The sequence below is a fragment of the Diospyros lotus genome, chromosome 5 (genome assembly GCF_014633365.1).
Source record: "Diospyros lotus cultivar Yz01 chromosome 5, ASM1463336v1, whole genome shotgun sequence".
NCBI classification, from domain to species: Eukaryota; Viridiplantae; Streptophyta; class Magnoliopsida; order Ericales; family Ebenaceae; genus Diospyros; species Diospyros lotus.
The window spans coordinates 11,246,363-11,266,797 of record NC_068342.1 but is presented as its reverse complement, the minus strand read 5'-3'; the positions used below and the strand labels follow the sequence as shown (position 1 = coordinate 11,266,797).

Below are 20,435 nucleotides of genomic sequence, written 5' to 3'. Positions count from 1 at the left end.
ACAGAAATTTCACAATGTCACATTTGAATTGTAGATAGTTACCAACATCATACAGGACAGGCAAATTATTCAACACAGTTTTCTTTGTGAGACAGACCTTGCCCACAAAAATACGACAAAGTGGTTGGCGAAAAAAAAGAAGAAGAGATATCTCCTTCTCCTTTTCAAATTTCATAGTTACTGCACATTTCTACTACAATTTCCTTTTCCTTCTTTGAAATGTTGTTTTCTACTACAATTAACATCCATTCTAAAGAAGCATTTAAAAACAAAAAATCAAGAATTTCTATCTAGAACCTGAATCTGCATTCCCATTCTCCTTCTTAATCCACTGACTAATCTGCTTTCTTGAATTTTGTCCTCGGTGCTTCCTCATACCTGAGTTTCTGTGCTCATTAGTGCTAGGTCTATTTGAAGACCCCCCGGAAGTTACTGAAATGATGGTAGGATCGGTGTGCCGTTGCTCAGCTGTTTCCTTGGTTGACACAGCTGTAGGCTGTGGAATTGGCCGTGGAAGAAACATACCCGGCTGTAATACTAGATCCTTTCTGGGCTCAATTAAGCCATTATTCTCCTGCTGCAGTTTTAAGATGGCTTCAAATTTTTGTCTTCTGATCTTCTCTGAATCTGCCTGAAGAAGGTTCTCATCCTCATTTGCTTCAGCGTCATTGCAACTCTGCGTCTGACAATCAATGTGAAAGAAATAGCTTAAGTTCACTTAATATGGTTGGTTGGTACTCAAAAAAATGCAAACAATCATTTTTATGTAAGATATTAAAGCTTTAAACAACAGAAAATTCACAAATTAACCAACTAGCTTATTGAGGTGTTCTCCTTTTTTATTAAATTTAACTGATTGCTATTGAATGGCTTAATCCTTTATGTCATAGTTGATAGGAATGCCAAGAGCGCAGGTGTTTTTCTCTCATACACATAATCACTAATTTTTTAGTCTCCACATGTAAATTGTCCTAAAAAATTATTCACCTTGATGGCTGTTTACAGGGCATCATATTGTTGATCTAATGCTTATTTGCCAGTACCCTAAATTGAAAATTCCTTAAATTCAGAATCAGAACCACATTTATGAATCACATGTGAGACAAAAAAATTGGCAATATATGTGAAATAAACAATTGATTAATATGTTATGAGCTGACCATGATAACTGCCCAAAGACATTCACATGAACCCTCAGCTATCCATTGTCTCAAAAGTTTAGGACCCAAACACTAACAATAAAAAAAAAAAACAATGTCCATTACTGAAAAGAAGATGAAAATAACTGATAGGTTTTATAACCACAGACATACGGACAGGGTAGTAAATCCCACTTACAGAATCAGCATGCCTCAACTACAGACTGCACTTACAACATCTGTTTGCTTCAAGATTTTATAATTTCATGTTTGGAGCAACCAAAATATGTCAATCAGTCACATTTTTGGAGAATAAGTGGGCTGAGCATGCATATTCAAGGAGATTCAAAGATTCCATATATTAATGTTTTGTTCCCTTTTTTTCTTATAAAACTGAAAATTTCATTTTATAGTATAACCACAGCCAAGATGTGAAAAAGTAAGGCATGCTTGATAGTACTTTTATTAATTGGACACAACTTTTTCAATTTTCTGATGTTACTGACAACCAAAAAGAAAAAGGTAAAGTGAGCTCTTATGCCTATTAGTTGGTTTTATAATTAAACATTGCTAAAAAAATACTCCCCCTCAAATTCTAAGGTTATAATGTCTTCACTCTATACATAGTTCATGCTCTAAAATAGAAAATAATATTTTTCTCTACTTTTCCCAATTCTCATCTCATTTTTGAAATATCTAGTTAGTTGTTAAAGGTTCTGGCATAACTTTTCATTTCATCATAATGAAAATTTATCTAACCACTTGTGATCTCCCCCTTCTTTCTAAAATAATTGATGTGTTCTTTTTTTATTTTCTTTGGGTTTTAATCTTTTTTATTTTATATAAATGAATAATTCAAGAACATAAAGCCACAATACATAATGAAAGTAGTAAGTAGTATTTTGCTGATCAGATAAGCAGACAAACAAAAAGGACAAGCGAAGTTAAGGAGACTGCTAGTTTCCACATTGTTGTAAGAATAAGTATTAGTAATTTTTCTATCTAAATTTTACTATCCAATCATTTCAAAAAAAAATAGGTACCTATCATTACTATCAACATCTTGTATACTCTCAAAAAATTTGAGAACACATATGAACATATCCGATTGGTTCTAATTTTTGTTCTTTTTATAACTGAAAAGATAGCTCTAATTCATCTGAAAGCCAGAATATATTTTATAAGATAAATCGAAAAATCAAATCTTGCTCATGAATTGCACAAGGCAACTTGAACTAATATTAGTATAAAAATGACAAACTTGCATTAGTTAAGTTTAGCACATGATCACATACCAACTCAGAATGAGCGCTAACCAAGTCAAGCACATGTTCAATGTCCTTTGCAAGGAAAACCCTGCGACAAACAGGACAGCTACCTGTGATTTCTTCTGGTATTCCATACGTGCCCATGCAAACAAGCCAAACACATACTTATCAGAATAACTATTGCCAAAAAGAATAGCACAATATCTGGTTCTAAAAGCAAGAGCATATAAATGCTACTTTCCCTAGCTGCCATATAACAACATAACAGAAATGCATGTATGCTACACATGTTTTGCAATTTGCAGTGATCGAGATAAAGGTAGATAATTTGTACATCTTCCATGCAAGATGATCTCCACCAGAAGAAAATCTTGCAGATAAAGCATAATATTTTCAGCACTATATAGATGCAAACATAGATGTTAAAGGCGAACCTAGACACAAGGCGCCAGTTTGGCGCTTGAATGGGCTGAGGCGACATGTTTTCCGAGAGGCCCTCGCCTTGCATGGCGAGGCGCGCCTCATGAAACCTAGGTTTTATTTAAAACCTGGGCAGCCCAAGTCGGTAGGTCGGCTCGTCACTCCCATCTTCCTCCCGATGTCACTCCCATCTTCTCCCTCTCCTTTCGACCTTCAAGCCAGCCACCGAAACCATGGGAGCCTCTAGAAACACCCTCCTCAAGCTGTCCAGCCGTCGGAAACTCCCATCTTCTCTAATGCCAGCCGTCGATCGGCCTGATCTTCCTCTTCTCGTTGTTAAGCCGCGCCCGCCTCTCTTTATACGGTTGTTGTTTTCTTGTTGATTGGAGAATTTTGTGGAATTTGGAACTGTGTTGTAGCAGCCCAGTCAATGTCGTTGACAACTTCCAAAACTGACCCAGAATGGAATTATTTTGAAGCTGATCCTCATAATAGAAATACCACCACATGTAAATTTTGTCGTAAAGTACCAAAAAGTGGCATATTTCAAGCGAAACAACATCTTGTTGGTGGTTTTAGGAATATTAAAACTTGTCCAAAATGTCCTCCATCAGCAAAATAAGATATTGGAGAGTACATGCAAAAGTGAGACAGAGACCGAAGATGATGAAGACTTGGAAGAGGGAGAAGAATTGGGCTGAAGAAGAAGATGAAGGGGTGATTGAAGGGTATAATGAAGATATTGACCTTGATGTTAATGATCTTCTTGATGATGATTGATTAAAACTTCTTTATTGATTGTGGACTTGTAGTGTTTATTGATTGTAGACTTGTAGTGTTTATGTATTTGTTTAGAACTTTGCATGATGATTGGTACTTGTTTGAGTTTGAGACTTTGAGTTTAAACTTTGATGATATTTCTAATTTAGAATTTGCATAATGAATAAATCAACTTTGATGTTGTTAGTTTAGAATTTGAAGATGATAAATCATGAATGACATGCATGTGTTATTATTGATAATTTGACAGTTGTTTATGATTTTACAAGATTTTGAGTTTTTTTCTAAAATGTGCGTCTCGCTTCGCAATGGCGTGCCTTGGCTCATGCGCCTCGCGCCTCAGGCTTCAGGACCCTTTGCGCCTCGATGCGCCTATCGCCTTTCAGAACTATGGATGAAAAGGATGATAGCTACCTTCTGGAACATGTGGCAAACAAGAATACTAAAAATAAATTCAGCATATTTACATTGGACAATGGCAAGCACGAGAATACTACAAAAGGAAGGAAAAGAAAAAGATAGTGTTCATAAATTCAGCCTGAATGTTATTTTCACACCCGTGGAAACTGAATTAATCATTTGATTCTATATAGCATCCAAACCCTCAAGTTGACATAGTAAAGCAGGAGAACCACATATTGTGGAACACCAAAGTCAAACAAACAAAATCACCTTGAGCCAAAAGAAAAAAAATAATTTATTCATTTAACTGCTAATGAAAACTCAACAACCTAATGTCAAATGCCATGTTAGGCTATCAAAAGGGCCAATCAAAGAGTTTATATAATTAAAAAAATCCTACCACAAGCTATCCAGTCATGCACAGAAAACTAGTTTCAACCATTCAGGAGTTTTTGGATTACCTTGTTGATTTACCATATCCCTGGAAGCACGCAGCAATGCAACTGATGAACTAGCAAGGTTGGTCTCTTTTTGAGACTGCAGCCAATTCCACCACCGTATAATACAATCACTAGCCAAAAAAAATGAAATAATTAATGAAACTGAAAACCAGAGACACCTGTCCATACAGAAAAATCAACATGTATACAATATTAAACAGAAACGTAAAAGAATAGGACTAAGATCCAGAGGTTACCAATGAAAGCAATGAAAACAAGACATTAACTTCATAAATGGCAACTTATTATCATCAGCATCTTCTTCAACCAATGGAAGCAAACACAACGGACAATTCCCATCTGGGTGATTCATGCCAGATAACCTTTCCATTGCTTCCTAATAATATGGTTAGAACATCAATATTTTCCAAACTTGTAAGCATCAGTATATTCAATATGCTCTTTCAGATTTTGCAAATTTGATAATGTAAAAATTCAATAACCAGGTTCAATCAGGCAGTAATGACCAAACAGAATATGATCTATTGAGTACTGAATTTTATTCGTAGCACAGGATTAAAAGATATCTATAACATTGTATCCAAACAAAATGAAAGATCTTTCAGTGACAACAAAGTCCTCCATAGAAGACAAAATTGTTCAAGATCTGAAGATATTTGTTGTAGAAAAAAGAACATTACCTGCTTTGGTGGATGCTATGGTGTCATGGAGAGGTGCTAGAATTGGCCATAGAAGAAGGTGGCTTAGTACTTCATGATATTTTATAATTTTTGGGGGAGACCACAGTCTAGTTTTGCTGGTAGTGTTGAGTCCTCTGTTTAAGGTCAAATTGTTCTCTTTTGCATGCTTGGTTCTTGAGCTGAGTTCATTCTACCTTGAATCACAAATTGGATTTTCCCGAGTTTTCTGAGTACACATGGGCATTGATGAATTGAGAAGATCAATTTCCTGTCAAATTGTTCTATACATGGGTGGTAACCCTTGGGCCTCTTACCTATATATAATACATATTTTACCAATCAAAGAAAAAAATTAAGATGCTACAAAAAAAATATTAAATGGCAAGAGGCCTCACCAAATGATATAGATAAATTTGCCTGAAGGAATACTTGTTCCATTGATATGCTGCATCATTAAAGGTTGGTTCATTTAGGAATTATTAACACTATCTCCTCCCCTTTTGTTCTCCTTCATCCACCTCCTTTGCTCTTCTTTCTCTTGATTCCCTCCCTTCTTGATAACCAAAGATTGCTATTTTAAGAATAAGTTTATTTCAAGCCAACCAAAAAAGTGCTTGCATATCTTTAATTCCATCTAGAAACTATAGTTTATTATCTCTCATCACTTGAAACAACACTCACTATGAAGCAAACTATTATCTTGACCATTTCTTTCTTTGTTGAGTTAGAACTCACCTGAGAGTTGAGATGAACAAGACTAAGAGTGTCCAATATGCCCAACTAACCAACATATCCCAAGTATATCATAGAATAAGCCGAACCAACCAACACATCCTATGTATAAATACTTATTACCCATGGAAAAGAAAAGCTTTGGACTCACAGTACTGACACTTTGCATTCCACATTCATTTTAGACCGGCCAGATCAAAACTCCACAGTGAACTGATATACTCTAAGTGACGCAGCGTGTAGCACAAGTGTGGAGAAAACACACCAAAATAAACCCTTGAAAGAGTAAACTTCAATGGCCGAAGCTTGGCTTTCAAGAAAACGCAAAAACAAGACTGTTTTGCTAAGAAAACCCAAATAAGTTGCTGAAATTTGATTAAGAAAAACTTGATTACAAACTCTAGATCCTAAGCATATTTATAGTATTTGGCTAATCCAAATCCATCTAATATTTGGAAAACAAAATCCAACTAGAATCCTAATAGAAATAAATCCTAATCCAACATGAAGTAAAATCCTAAATCAAGTAGAAACATGAAATTGAATCCTAAATCAAATAGAATTCTAAAAACTTAAGAAGTATTAAAATAACATAAAGTAGAATCCTAAACCAAGTAGAATTCTAAAACTTAAGAAGTATTAAAATATTGTTCCGGCGTGGTCGGGTCAGCTTTGGGCCGGGTCTTGATTGGTGACCGCATCATTCACCTCCACTTGAGAAGAATTCGTCCTCGAATTATGATCTGGGTATGATAACTCAACGTCCGACAAATACAAAGAAAGATCAGCAACATTAAATGTTTTGGAAATATCCATATGATTTGGCAAATCCATAACATAAGCATTATCATTGATCTTCTTTGTAATCTTGTAAAGACCATGCTTCTTTGGCTTGAGCTTGTTCTGTTGTCTTGTAGGAATCTGTTCCTTCTTCAAGAATATCATGACTTTATCTCCAACCGCAAATACCTTGTGCTTCCTATGCTTGTCAGCTGCTGCCTTGTACTTCTTATTCGCCTCGTGCAACTTTTGCTTGACATCTTCCTGAACTGCTTGAACGTGTTCGGCTAAGTCACTAGCTGCAACACTGAAACCTGGTACTTTTGGTAATTTTACCAAATCCAATGCATGATTAGGAACTTTCATGTATACAATAGAGAATGGTGATCTTCCTGTTGAGCTATGCATGGCGTTGTTATAGGCAAATTCCGCTTGAGCTATGATTAGGTCCCATTGTCTTGGCTTGTCTTTGCAAACACTGCGAATCAGATTTCCTAAGGTACAATTCACCACCTCTGTTTGTCCATCAGTCTGGGGATGTGCTATGCTACTGAAATTCAAAGAAGAATCGAACATTCTCCACAAGGTAATCCAGAAGTGACTCAAAAACCTTGTATCACGATCCGAAGTAATAGTTTTAGGGACTCCATGTAGTCTAACAATCTCCTTGAAAAACAGTTTGGCTGTAGCTACTGCATCTACCGTCTTCTTGTATGGAAGAAAGTGCGCTATCTTGGAAAACCTGTCAACCACTACAAAAATAGAATCCATGCCTCGTTGGGTTCGCAGTAGACCCAACACGAAGTCCATAGACAAATCTTCCCAAATAGCATTGGGAACAGGCAATGGCATGTAGAGACCGGCGTTAGAAGAGTGCCCCTTAGCTATTTGACATATATAACACCTCGCCACAATAATAGAAACATCTCTCCTTGCTCTTGGCCAATAATACCTTCCCATAACAGCTTCAATAGTCTTGTCTCTGCCAAGATGCCCTGCTAAGCCACCACCATGCAAATCCCGAATAATTTTCTCACGAAGAGATGTGCAAGGGATGCACAACTTATTTCCCTTCATGAGAAACCCATCATGCACATAGAAATCTCCTGATGGTTGCTGAGACATGCATTGTTCCCATACATGTTTGAAATCCTTGTCTGTCGCATATAATTCTTTCAAGCACTCAAACCCAACAATCTCAACACTAAGGGTCTTGATCAAATCCACAGGCCTACTCAAAGCGTCTGCCACTCGATTATGCTGTCCCGACTTATGTACAATTTTATATGAAAATTTATCAATAAAAGCAGACCATCTAGCATGCATATCACTCCTCAATTACCTTTGGCTACTCAAGTACTTAAGAGCTTGGAGATCCGTGTAAAGAACAAATTCTTTGGCAATCAAGTAATGTTCCCATATCTTAAGAGCCCTCACTACTGCATAAAACTCCTTATCATAAGTAGACCACTTTCTTCTGGCTTCACACAACTTCTCACTGAAAAATGCAATTGGTCTCTTCTCTTGGGACAACACAGCACCTATACCCACTTCACTCGCATCACACTCAACCTCAAACAATTTGTCAAAGCTTGGCAAAGCTAAGACATGAGTGGTACATAATTTATCTTTTATCAAGGTGAAACTTTGCTCTTGTTCTTCACCCCAATGGAACTTTCCTTTCTTTAAACACTCAGTAATTGGAGCCACAATACTACTAAAGTGTTTGATAAACCGCCTATAGAAAGTTGCTAACCCATGGAGACTTCGCACATTACTAACATTTTTAGGAGTTGGCCACTCTCTAATAGTTCGCACTTTTTCCTCATCTACCTTTACGCCCTCTTTACTTATAACAAAGCCCAAGAACAACAAGCTCTCACTCATAAAAGTACATTTCTTCAAATTAGCATAAAGTTTGTTTTTCCTCAACACACTCAACACCTCTCGAATATGCCCCTCATGCTCATTAATAGACTTACTGTATATCAAAATATCATCAAAATACACCACAACGAATTTACCAATGAAATGGCGTAATACTTGGTTCATTAGTCTCATGAAAGTGCTTGGTGCATTGGTTAGTCCAAAGGGCATGACTAACCACTCAAACAACCCATCTCTCGTCTTGAAAGCTGTCTTCCACTCATCTCCAGGTCGAATTCTGATTTGATGATAACCACTTCTAAGATCAATTTTGGTAAAAATCACAGCCCCATCAAGTTGATCAAGCATGTCGTCGAGCCAAGGAATTGGAAATTTGTACCCAATAGTAATTTTGTTGATGGCTCTACTGTCAACACACATCCTCCAACTCCCATCTTTCTTTGGTGTCAATAATGCTGGCACTGCACATGGACTCATGCTAGTCTGAATATGCCCTTTTCTCAACAATTCCTCTATCTGCTCACGCAAAATCTCATTCTCCCTAGGACTTATCCTGTAGTGTGGTAGGTTAGGCAAGCTAGCACCAGGAACCAAGTCAATGTGGTGTTGAATATCTCTCATAGGAGGTAGCTCATTAGGCAACTCCTCAGGAACCACATCATGAAATTCCTCCAACAATCCCTGCACCTCCACTGGAATTTGATTCACCTTCAGTAGCTCACTCACACTCTCTCCCTTGATAACCAATAAGTGAACCTCTCGAGTATCCTTACACTCCCTCACAAACTCAGTGTGTTTATGTGTAGGGATGGCAATTGCAACCGAAACCGTGGGGAATTGAACCGAAACCGAACCGGTCAACGCAGTTAAAAACCGTTTGACTGGATAATGGTTTGGTTCGGGGAAAAACCGAACATTGTTTTAATGGGTATGGTTTGGTTATGGTTTTCACTAAAACCAAACCAAAACCCGAACCGAATGGTGGGTAACCGAACCGAACCGAATATATATATATAATATGTATAATATGTATATATAATATATATTATATACAACCCCGCCCACCTGAGCCTAGCCTACCTGAGGCTAGCCCACCCCAACCCAATTGCCTTGCTTGCAAACCCTTCTCCCCTTCTCTTCTCCTTCATCTCTCAACCTCACTCTCACTCTCTCTCACCCTCGCTGCCTCTCGCTCGTCCGCCTGCCCTCGCCCTTGCTCTCTGCATGTCTCTTGCTCTCGCTCGCCCTCGCTGGATCTCTCTTGCTCTTGCTAGGGCTCGGACCCTGCTCTCGCTTGCCCTCAATCTCTCTCACCTTTTCTGCCTCATTTCTCTTGCTCCTCCGCGCGAGCTCGCCAATCGCCCTAGCTCTCTGCATCTCTCTTGCTCTCACTCGCCCTCGCTAGATCTCTCTTGCTCTCGCTAGGGCTCGGCCCCTCTTGCTCTCGCTCACCCTCAATCTCTCTCACCCTCGCTGCCTCTCGCTCTCTACCTCATCTCTCTTCATATTAATTTATTTTTTATATTTATAATTTTGTTAGATGGAGTTAGCTCATTCATTTCAGATGGATATGCATCAATTTACGAAGAATATATTAATGTTGTTGATGAAGGAATTAATTTTCGTAGCTAATTTTTTTTAGCTTAAATTACAATTTAATTATGCATATATTAATTTATTGATTTTAACAATTGTAGGTTTGGAAATGTGATTTTATATCCAATAAGTTTTGTAACTTTATGCAAGAATAAGGTAACTTTATTAGAATTTATCTTTATTTGTTGTGAAATTATCAAAAAAATTTATGAATGCTATTTGTCTTTGTTTGTTGATATGGATTAAACTAAAAAAACCATGGTTAAACCGAAACCAAACCGAAACCGAATGGTTTGGTTATAGTTTTAAATTTTTAAAACCAAATGGGTAATGGTTTGGTTTTGGTTTTAGTAATTTAAGTTTGGTTTGGTTATGGTTTTGACAAAAACCGAAACCAAACCGAACCATTGCCAACCCTATTTATGTGTAATGGTAAGAAAATTTCGCCCCTCCACTTTAGAAGCTTTGGTTTGATTCTTTTCCACTATGGGTAACAAAGTATAACGCACACCTTTTTTCTCAAGCTGATATGTGTTCTTCCTACCCGAGTGCTTAGCATCCACATCAAATTGCCAAGGCCTCCCAAATAAAATATGGCAAGCATCCATATCAACAATATCACAATAGACTTCATCGGAGTACTTACCAATAGAGAAAGGCACCCTGCAACGTTCATCCATATGTATGCCACCAACTTCTTTGATCCATCCAATCATGTAAGGGCTTGGATGTTTTTTAGAAGTTAACTACATCTTTGTCACCACGTCTCTTCCTATGATGTTCTCCTGACTTCCACTATCAATAATCAACTCAAAGATTTTTCCTTTCGCCGTACACCTCGTGCGAAAAAGCTTATGCCGTTGAGTAGTATCATCATTCTTTTGAGATAGCATTAACTTCCTCACTACACAGGTATATTGCCCATGTCCATAATCTTCTTCGTCATCCTCCCCATCAAGCCCGCAATATACTTCCTCTTTAGCAACATCTTCCTCTTCCTTTTCTACAATGTTAACTGTTTTCCTCCTTGGACAATCACTAGATCGATGCTCAACCTCATTGCACTTGAAACATTTTAAAAGAATAGGCTTTGCATAAGGATTAGGGGATTTTGGAAGATTAGAAGTAGTACCTCGAATGTTTCCCCCCGTTGTAGCCTTATTAGGGTTGACTGTATGGGGTGGATTGGAGGGTTGCGCTCCTTGAACCGACTTGCCTTTATCAAAAGCTGGTTGTTTATTTTCATTCCCATTATACCGACGATAGTTGTCATTACGAGATCTCTCACTCAACATTAACTCAGCCTTTAAAGCTAAGTTCCTTGCTTCTTGCACACTCAGAACCATCTGAACCCCAATTTTATCACGAATAGCAAGCTTCAATCCATTCAAGTAACGAGCTGCTTGTTGATTGTCACTTTCTGACAATTGGTTTCTCTCCGCTAATTGTAAAAACTCAGAGGTATATTCATTCACACTCTTCATTCCCTGTGCACATCTTTGATAAGATTCAAACATATATTGTTCATAGTCAGGGGGCAAAAACCTACCTCTTAACAGTTGCTTCATTCGTCTCCATGTCTGAACTGGCTGTCAGCCTTCCCTCAATCTCGTTTCTCTTAATCGCTCCCACCAAACAGATGCACCGCCCTTCAACCTGTAAGCCACTAACTTTACTTGTCGTTCATCTGGGATCTCCATGTATTCGAAAAAACGGTCAACCTCAGTGATCCAATCCAGGAACCCCTCAATATCAAGATCTTCACTAAAGGTGGGAATATCAACTTTTAGTTTATACTCATCGTTGCCCCAGTAGTTGTGCTGATGCGCATTCCTCCTAACCCCTCTACCATCAGGGTTAGCTATTGCTCGACCAAAATCATCCTCTTCATCGCTATCTTCAATCACTGGTCTTCTAGGATTAACAAGGACATGATTAATAGGTGGTCTTCCCGCTCCGGCTTGATTCACCCCATTATTCAGGTTCCTGTCATGATCAACTCGTAGTAAGGTGCCCAATTGGTTGCTATGTTGCTCCAATCGTTGCTGGATAGTACGAGTTACTTCCCGTTGTTCTTCGATTGCTCTCCAAACTGCGGACAACCCCTGATCACCTTCATGAGGCTGATTGCTACCATTACCTTCAAGATTGGCCATCTGATTGGTTGATTAACCACTCTGATACCACCTGACGCAGCGTGTAGCGCGAGTGTGAAGAAAACACACCAAAATAAACCCTTGAAAGAGCAAACTTCAATGGCCGAAACTTGGCTTTCAAGAAGACGCAAAAACAAGACTGTTTTGCTAAGAAAACCCAAATAGGTTGCTGAAATTTGATTAAGAAAAACTTGATTACAAACTCTAGATCCTAGGCATATTTAGAGTATTTGGCTAATCCAAATCCATCTAATATTTGGAAAACAAAATCCAACTAAAATCCTAATAGAAATAAATCCTAATCCAACATGAAGTAGAATCCTAAATCAAGTAGAAACATGAAATTGAATCCTAAATCAAGTAGAATTCTAAAAACTTAAGAAGTATTAAAATAACATAAAGTAGAATCCTAAACCAAGTAGAATTCTAAAACTTAAGAAGTATTAAAATATTATTCCGGCGTGGTCGGGTCGGCTTTGGGCCGAGTCTTGATTGGTGACCGCATCACTAAGCTACAAAACAAAAATATGGATTAAGCACCCACCAGAGTATGTATATTTAATCAGTCACCATGGAATCATAAACACAATGTTAAACTAAAATTTCAGAAAACAATAAAAAGTTAAAAAGGGTGGAAATGAGAATGACGCTGGTTTACCTAAAAATAGGCTCCTCTAAACAAGTATGCAGTCTGATGTAATTAATAATATGAAGTAAAAGCAAGTATATACTCATCTTTCAACCAAGCAGTCAACATCTAAATTTACCAGTTGAAGATATGAACAAGAGTAGTACACTAATTACCTCACAAAGTGCTACAAGCATTAAACAAGAGGACAGTTCGCGAGCTTTGTCCTGAATACGATCTCTAAGATACTGTTGCCTCTGTTCATCAAGGCCCTTGGACTCTATTATATAAATATGAGGTGGTTCCTTTGGATACTGCAAAGAAAAAGGTAAAGATGAGCACAAACATAATAAGCAATTGAGTGGTTGAAAAAGTGTTCCAGCTGCTTCTTTTTTTACCAAGTGAAATCCATTAAAAGATAAACAATCAGAAAGAAGACAAACCTTGTGTGACGTTTCAAAAGAAAATAAAGATAAAAGCCTACTTATCCATAGGCATATACAAGAACCCACAAAAAGAAAAAGAAAAAAGAAAATGCAATATCCACTCAAAAACGAGAGATAGAGAGAGAATGGAAGGGATGGAGGGAGGTTCCTTTCAAACAATGAATCAAGGTCTTGATGTAGGAAAGGCCTCAATTTGTTTCCCTCCAAAAGGACCAAGCTGCACAAAGAGGATTGTAATATCCCGTATCGAGCGAGGAAGGACCAAAACAACTTATTCTGATGGGCCTACGCGAACTTCCCAAGGGTCACCCATTCTTAAGCTTCTCTAACTCAAGCACGCTTAACTCAAGATTTCTTTGCCTACATTCAGCCCAAAAGGTACCCAGCTAGTGTTATTTCCTTCTTTACTTATCCTCGATATATACTACTATTCTCTAGGCTCTTGAGGTATTATCCCCCCCTTGAGCACATGACATGTCATGAACCTAGGGTTTAGCCTAGGGTTGGAATGACAATCGAAAGGTGCTGATGAATAGAATCAAAAACATAATATTTGAGAGGAAGAAATGGACAGAAATGGGAAAGAATGTAGAGAGAAATGAGGGAGGGAAGTAGAGAGAAAATGAGAGGGAGATTGTAGAGAAATTGTAGAGAGAGAATCAGATTTCATTCATTTAATTCAACCATATCCTTCTCCTCTTACAATTGGCCTTTTTATAGGCATAGCTAGATGTTTAACTAATTTCTAACAATATCCTAACAGCACTCATGTGCTTCTAACAACTTGTAAAATATTCCTAACTAACTATTATACCCTATTACAATAATGCCCATTTATTACTCCTAAGGTCATGACATGACGTGCTCGTCATACGACCTTACAACTAGTCTCAACTCTCCCCTTTGGAGGCTTCCATCCTAGAAGCCTGTCAGGAATCGCTCCTTGTTCAGGCCCTTGAGCCCCGGCGCCACTCCCCGCCCTCATCGGACCGCCTTCACCAAGGGTTGGCTCTGATACCACCTGTAACATCCCGCATCGAGCGATAGGAATGACCAAAACAACTTGCCTTGCTGGGCCTACGCGAACTTCCCAGGGATCACCCATCCTTAAGTTTCCCCAACTCAAACACGCTTAACCCGGGAGTTCTTTACCTACATTTAGCCCAAAAGATATCCAGCTGGTATTGTTTCATTCCTTACTTATCCTCGATATATACTACCCTTCTCTGGACTCTTGGGGTATTACAAGGACTGCAGGTGGTAGGTTCCATACATGCTTATGGAGTGGAAAGTGTTGATCCCCTTCTAGTACATTGTTTCATTAAGGAGAGGTGGACGCCTCTTCTGTTGGTTTATCAAATGTAAAGAGTGAAGCCAGTAATTGTTTATGGTCTAAAAAGTTCGTCTATTTGTACAATAATATATATATATACGCACAGAACAAAACTCCACTAGCCTGCCATGAAAATGAATTGTTATCCAGCCTGTATCCAGTGGCCTTCATAAAGTACAAATTGTCTACTTCTCACCTCTACTCATCCCCTCTTTTCTTCATAAAAATGGCAATCCATCAACATATGTTAAACATATATTTTGGTCAGCTGAGTTTATCCTACCAATCTATGTTATCAAATCTTTGCTCTAACAGGTCCATATCTATAAATCATAGTCCAAAATGTCAAGATCCTAACATACATGGATAGTCCTAATAGCAAAAATATAGTGCTTAATCACAACCAATTAGACTCAATAAATTCATGGATGACACAGCCACAGTTAAGAAGTCATGTGGATCACTAGAACATAGAGTCTAGACCAAATAATTACTGGAATTTCCATCATATTCGCTCTCACCATAAGAAAACAAGAGCCTCTACAATATAAAAGCTACTAAAATTTACCATCACAAAAAACTACTACATCATTCTCCAAAATCCACCCATTTTATATCCTTGGAGACAGGTGGATTTAGAACTTTTTTTAACTGGGGTCATAATTGAAATAAAATGGTGGATTCAAACTTCTGTTTAAAGAGGGACATGATTGAAATAAACTGATATACGAAATTATTTTAATAAATAGCTAGAGAAAATTAAAAATAAAACTAAATGTTTGTTGGCATGCAATTTTGATTTACAAATTTAAATGTGACATAATAAAAATTAAAAACTAATAAAAGTAGAATAATAACAAAAACTTTATGTACAATATACTCTAATTAAGAATTTACACTATTGTTAAGAAAAAGTAAAATAAGCCAAACAATGGTATAATGAACTAATTTTTAAAAAAAATTAAACAAAATACTACGGTTTCCAAACTAATTAACAAACTATTACACTTTTTCTGCCATGTCAGTCCATGCTAGATGTGGGCTCAGTGTGAGAAATTTAACCAGACAAAACTTGCTCCTTACTGTGACTCCTCACAGGAGTGAGTTCCACTTTTCCCAGGCAGCCCCTCTTGTGATGCATTACACAAGGCTAAAAGCAAGCTTGGCCCTTGCATTACAGTGCAAGGCAGCCTTGCACTGTAGAATCTGGGAGGAGTCAGTTCCACAGTAACTCGCTCGTGCCAAAAGCAAGTTTGTTCCATCAAATTAACACACTAGCATGTGATGCTAACATGGAAAAATTTGCAGCTATTTCTTAAATAGTTTCAAAATTGAAGAATTTTTTTTAAACATGTTTAGAAATTGTATTATTTTTAAAAATTCCTCATGTACTAATAATAATGCAAGTATGAAGCAAGTAATAATTCATATTCTTTCTCTAATTATCTAATAAGAGAGCGAGTCTTGATGGTAATGGTCAGGTAGCTCCTTTGTGATACAAACAGCCTCTTCACAAAGCAAGGGTAAGGCTACGTGCAAAAACGACCAAACCCCAACCCCAGAAAGAAAGTAGTCTTGGCCATTGGAGAAAGTCCTATTATTATCTAATAATTAGGGGCATACTGAAATATTAAATTCCAAATGGCAACATTTTGTTGAATCAAACTCACCAATAAAAAAGCTATTGAATGAAATTTGACAAAGATATGCATATATATTTGACCAAAATTATTTCAATGTACACTAAATATACAAGTTTATACGCAATTTGATATGTATCTATAATTAGAAAAAGAAGCAAATAAAATATGAAAAACTACTTGCATCTATAAGTATAGCACAAATAAGTTAGCTTCGGAAAATACCAAATGTTTACCCATTATTCTTTAAAAAATGTTCAAAGGCCAAAAAACAAAAGAAAGAGAACTAGAAACCAAGCTGAGCCAAAAAAAAAGAAACAGAGAGGAAGAAAGATAGAAAAATAGAAAGCGAAAACAAATGAGTGGAAACTACAATACATTTGACTGGAAGCAATTGAGTGGAAACTAAAATAATGGCCAATGCAACTTCAAAAATGTCTGTTTCCAAGAAAAAGATAGTTAACTATCATCCATTAACCATTCAATTTGCAAACTACAACTTTTGGTAAAATAGAAAAGGACGACCAAATGATTCTGTTTGCTTTCTTAGATGGTTATAAGACCAACATTATTGTATTACGTGGAATGTTGGGCAATTAAGCACCAAGAAGTTCAAAATATGTGTGAATGAGTTAAGGATGTTAATAGATTTACAGGCATACAAGAAAAGGACAAAATTAGAAATGTTTTGAAAATGTAGATGAAAACCAACAGATATACCTGTGAGGAAAGCGGGTTGGAGCAAGACATTTATGGTAAAAGAGATAAAGGAACATCAAAAAATCTTTGTGAACAACTCTTTAGACATGACGTGGTTTATAGTGGCCCCACTAAATAAATGGTCAGCAATAGAGACGATTGGTGAGATAGGATAGTTTTTTGTTATTGTTGTAATTATACAAAATTCTAATAAAATACTTATCTTGAAAAAAAAAATGAAATTGCTAGATGAAAAAAATTGCAGTCTTTTATCAGCTAACCTCGTCCATCAAAATGAACATTAGATGTTGTAAACCAAAGAAATATATGTTGCAAGGGAACTTCCCAGATTTTCTCCCCAAACAAATCTTTTCTCATCTTTCAGGAAAAACAAAAGTACAACTTGCAAGGAAACAGTGTCTAATAAAGAAAACAAACCAAAAGGCAAAAATGAATGGGTAAAGAGTGACAAAGGAACCAGGCCCAAGCTAATGCTTGGTTTGTAGCAAATCTAAAAGTTATCGACCAACCTCCCACAATATCTAGAATGAAGTCATAAAATAACAGTGCCAGTCTGAACCAACTTTCAGGTATCACTATTTTGGATACTAATTGAAGAGAAGAACAAAGACCTTAACTAACAAAATGTGAATGCAAGACAATATATTAAAAAATAACTGTATTCTGAAGCAATAATGGCAGATCTTGATATATTTATGCTACAGATTACCTGGGAACCAGCTTGTATCTCAAGAACTGCTTCCACAAACTGCAAAGTAAATAATGAAGAAGCAGCAAATATTTGATCATCACCAATGAAGAAACAGAAACAGGCAGATATAAGCCAAATATATATACATACATAGACATGGAGAAAGAGAGATTGATCTGAGAATATATGTTGACAAAATGAGTGTTGCTTCTACCTTGTACTTCCAACATAATCTTGCCATAGCAATAGAGGTCATGTCAGTAAGTGATGGAAATAGCTTTCTTCTTTTACTGTCATCTGTTTGGAATGTAAAAGCTTTTAAAATTATACCCATTGTAGTATAGATATAACAAGCCAGAATTTTGTTGTTTTTTACCCATTTCTGTGACCCTTTCTCTTCTTTGAGCCAATTTTTTTTTTTTTTTTTTTTTTTTTGTGCGTGGGGGGGGGGGGGGCATTTTTAGCCCAAAGTTTTGGGCCTGTGAAAGGCACATCTGGTTGATATTCTTATTTTAGATTCACTTTTTCCTTTGTCTTCTTTCCCTATCTTTTCTTTTCTCCTTTTTTTTCTCCATTCCAAACAAAATCCACATCCCTCTTCCATCTACCTCTCCCATCCATTCTTGAAGCCACCAAGCTTACAATCCTCTTGCCTTCACAGGCCATCACCATAACTTCGATCAGCTACTGATAACACACAAGAAGGAAACCTCAAGCTCACTTTTTTTATTTTCTTCACCTCCCTTTTTTTGGTCTTGGGTGCTTGATTTAGCAAGGTTGTGAGATAAGGATTTTCTTTAAAATCCAATTCAAAATCTTGTTTTCCTCGTGTTATTATTTGATTTAAGCAACGGTTGTGTAGATTGTTATGATTGAATGTGAAGGTAGAGAGAGAGAGAGAGAGAGAGTGGGTCTCTAACATTGGCAGGATTCGTTGATTGATTTTGGAGCTTTTGTTATCCTAATAATTTTGGTATTATTTCTAGGGGATTCAGTTTAAGGAGTTACATTGGTTTTTGGTGTGGGGTATTTTGCAAACATGTAAAGAACTCTACAAAGTTTTATTAACCTAGAAAAAAGAGTTTTATTAAATTTACGCATGATAAACACTTTAAAAAACCAAATCAAATAAAGTTTACATCAACATAGAGCTGCAAGCCTTTTTCATAATTAGTCCATGCATGAGTTAAAGTTTTATATATGAGTTCCAATATAAATTACTCAACTCAGGCTATTATTTCAAATGTGCTTCTGCATGATTTACTGAATCCATTCATTTTAGGCTACTTTGGGATACAATATGAAGAAGAAACTTAATTGAAAAAATAGCTTTTAGCCCTTAGTAACTAGACTGTGCAAGGATAATCGCTAAAAGGCTTTGCTCCCCATAGAAGAGTATTTGGTACAAATGACATATTTGTTTCCATTCATTCATGTGGATTTAGATCAAAACCACTATCAATTTTCTTTGATATCCTACATGAGTTTCTCACCACTAACTACTACTTAATAAGTCAAGGCTCTCTCCAAGTAATTACAAATTTACAATAAAGTCATGATATTGCCAATACCGCAAGTAAAATAGAGGAAACGTTCAACTATCCTACATACCAAACAGTATTCACTTCAAACTTCAAAAACTATAATTCACGTCTCTAGTATAAGAGTTCTAGTCGTTAGAAACCGCATGGCCTCTTTAAATTGATAGAGCCTAACACAGCAAATACCCAATAATGGAATTAGACCCTTCGTATACCATTTTGGAACCAAATAAAGCGTAATGAAGCACGATCTTGAATTCCATCACTTTGGTACAGATAAAGTGGCTAATACTTTCATCGCAGATTCTGGCAGATAAATTATTTTCCATCAAATTAACAGAACACCCTAAAAATATTCCATACTGTGATTGTGGTTAACTAATCAAAATGCACAACCCACTACGGATACGCGAGAGAAGTGAGCATGAATTGGGTATACACGTATAGACAGAGAAGTTTAGATTATAGGGGACCTGCTGGGAGGAGACATCCGCGGTCCGGGGCTTGACGTGAAGGTGGAGACGAGGAGGGTGCGATTGAAGAACAACGCAATCGTCTCCGTACACTGCTTCCACTGCCTCAACTTCCATCGCCACTTCTTCGTCTTCTGCCATGTTGTTTGTTTGATTAATTGCTCCGCCTTCGCGTTGAGCCGTGCTATTGCGGTCTAGGATATCTGAGGGAACGAACAGTTCTATTGCCGCCGGGATGTCAATGCCCACCTTCGTGCATCCTCGTGAAATATGAACACTCCACTGCCCGTTGCCTCTCGTGTCCTTTTCTGTAAATTACGTTCACGTGGCCCCAGTTTTGGCAAAATTCAATGGACACCCCCTCTGACTCTGAGAATTTTCAAAACAACTATAAAATTATAATTTTACCATTTCCATCTATTTCTCACTCCTCGTCTAATATAAAAAACAATAACACAGACCTATCAAACCACTTTATCCCCGATTTGTGTGGTCTATTATTAATGGTTTGTAATTTTTTTTTTGAAGATCTCTAATTTATATTTATTTTACTTAAGTCAACAAGTTTTATTTTAATTGTCAAATAATATAAAATAATGTCAATAATCTTTTATGGATAACTAATTTTTATCTCTACAAATTTTTGATAAATAGTTTTTATT

General features: G+C 36.9%; 1 protein-coding gene across 5 annotated transcripts; it reads right to left on the bottom strand.

Annotated features, from left to right (window-relative positions):
• Positions 1-7: 7 nt before the first annotated feature.
• On the bottom strand, positions 8-20,065 carry LOC127801757 (transposon Tf2-1 polyprotein). Of its 5 annotated transcripts, XM_052337142.1 has the most exons (7): positions 19,774-20,064; positions 17,778-17,816; positions 13,106-13,243; positions 4,707-4,846; positions 4,471-4,580; positions 2,435-2,529; positions 8-682 (listed from the first exon to the last, which is right to left on the bottom strand). In XM_052337142.1, exons 1-7 carry the CDS (start codon positions 19,912-19,914, stop codon positions 287-289), a joined length of 1,059 nt encoding a protein of 352 aa, XP_052193102.1. In that variant the 5' UTR covers positions 19,915-20,064; the 3' UTR covers positions 8-286. The 5 variants fall into 5 exon arrangements, 3 of the variants coding, with proteins under 3 accessions (XP_052193102.1, XP_052193103.1, XP_052193101.1); XM_052337143.1 differs by lacking the exon at positions 13,106-13,243 and having other exon boundaries at positions 19,774-20,065; XR_008023180.1 differs by lacking the exons at positions 8-682; positions 2,435-2,529; positions 4,471-4,580; ... (1 more) ...; positions 17,778-17,816; positions 19,774-20,064 and adding exons at positions 4,853-5,464; positions 5,546-12,813 and having other exon boundaries at positions 13,106-13,238.
• Positions 20,066-20,435: the final 370 nt, after the last annotated feature.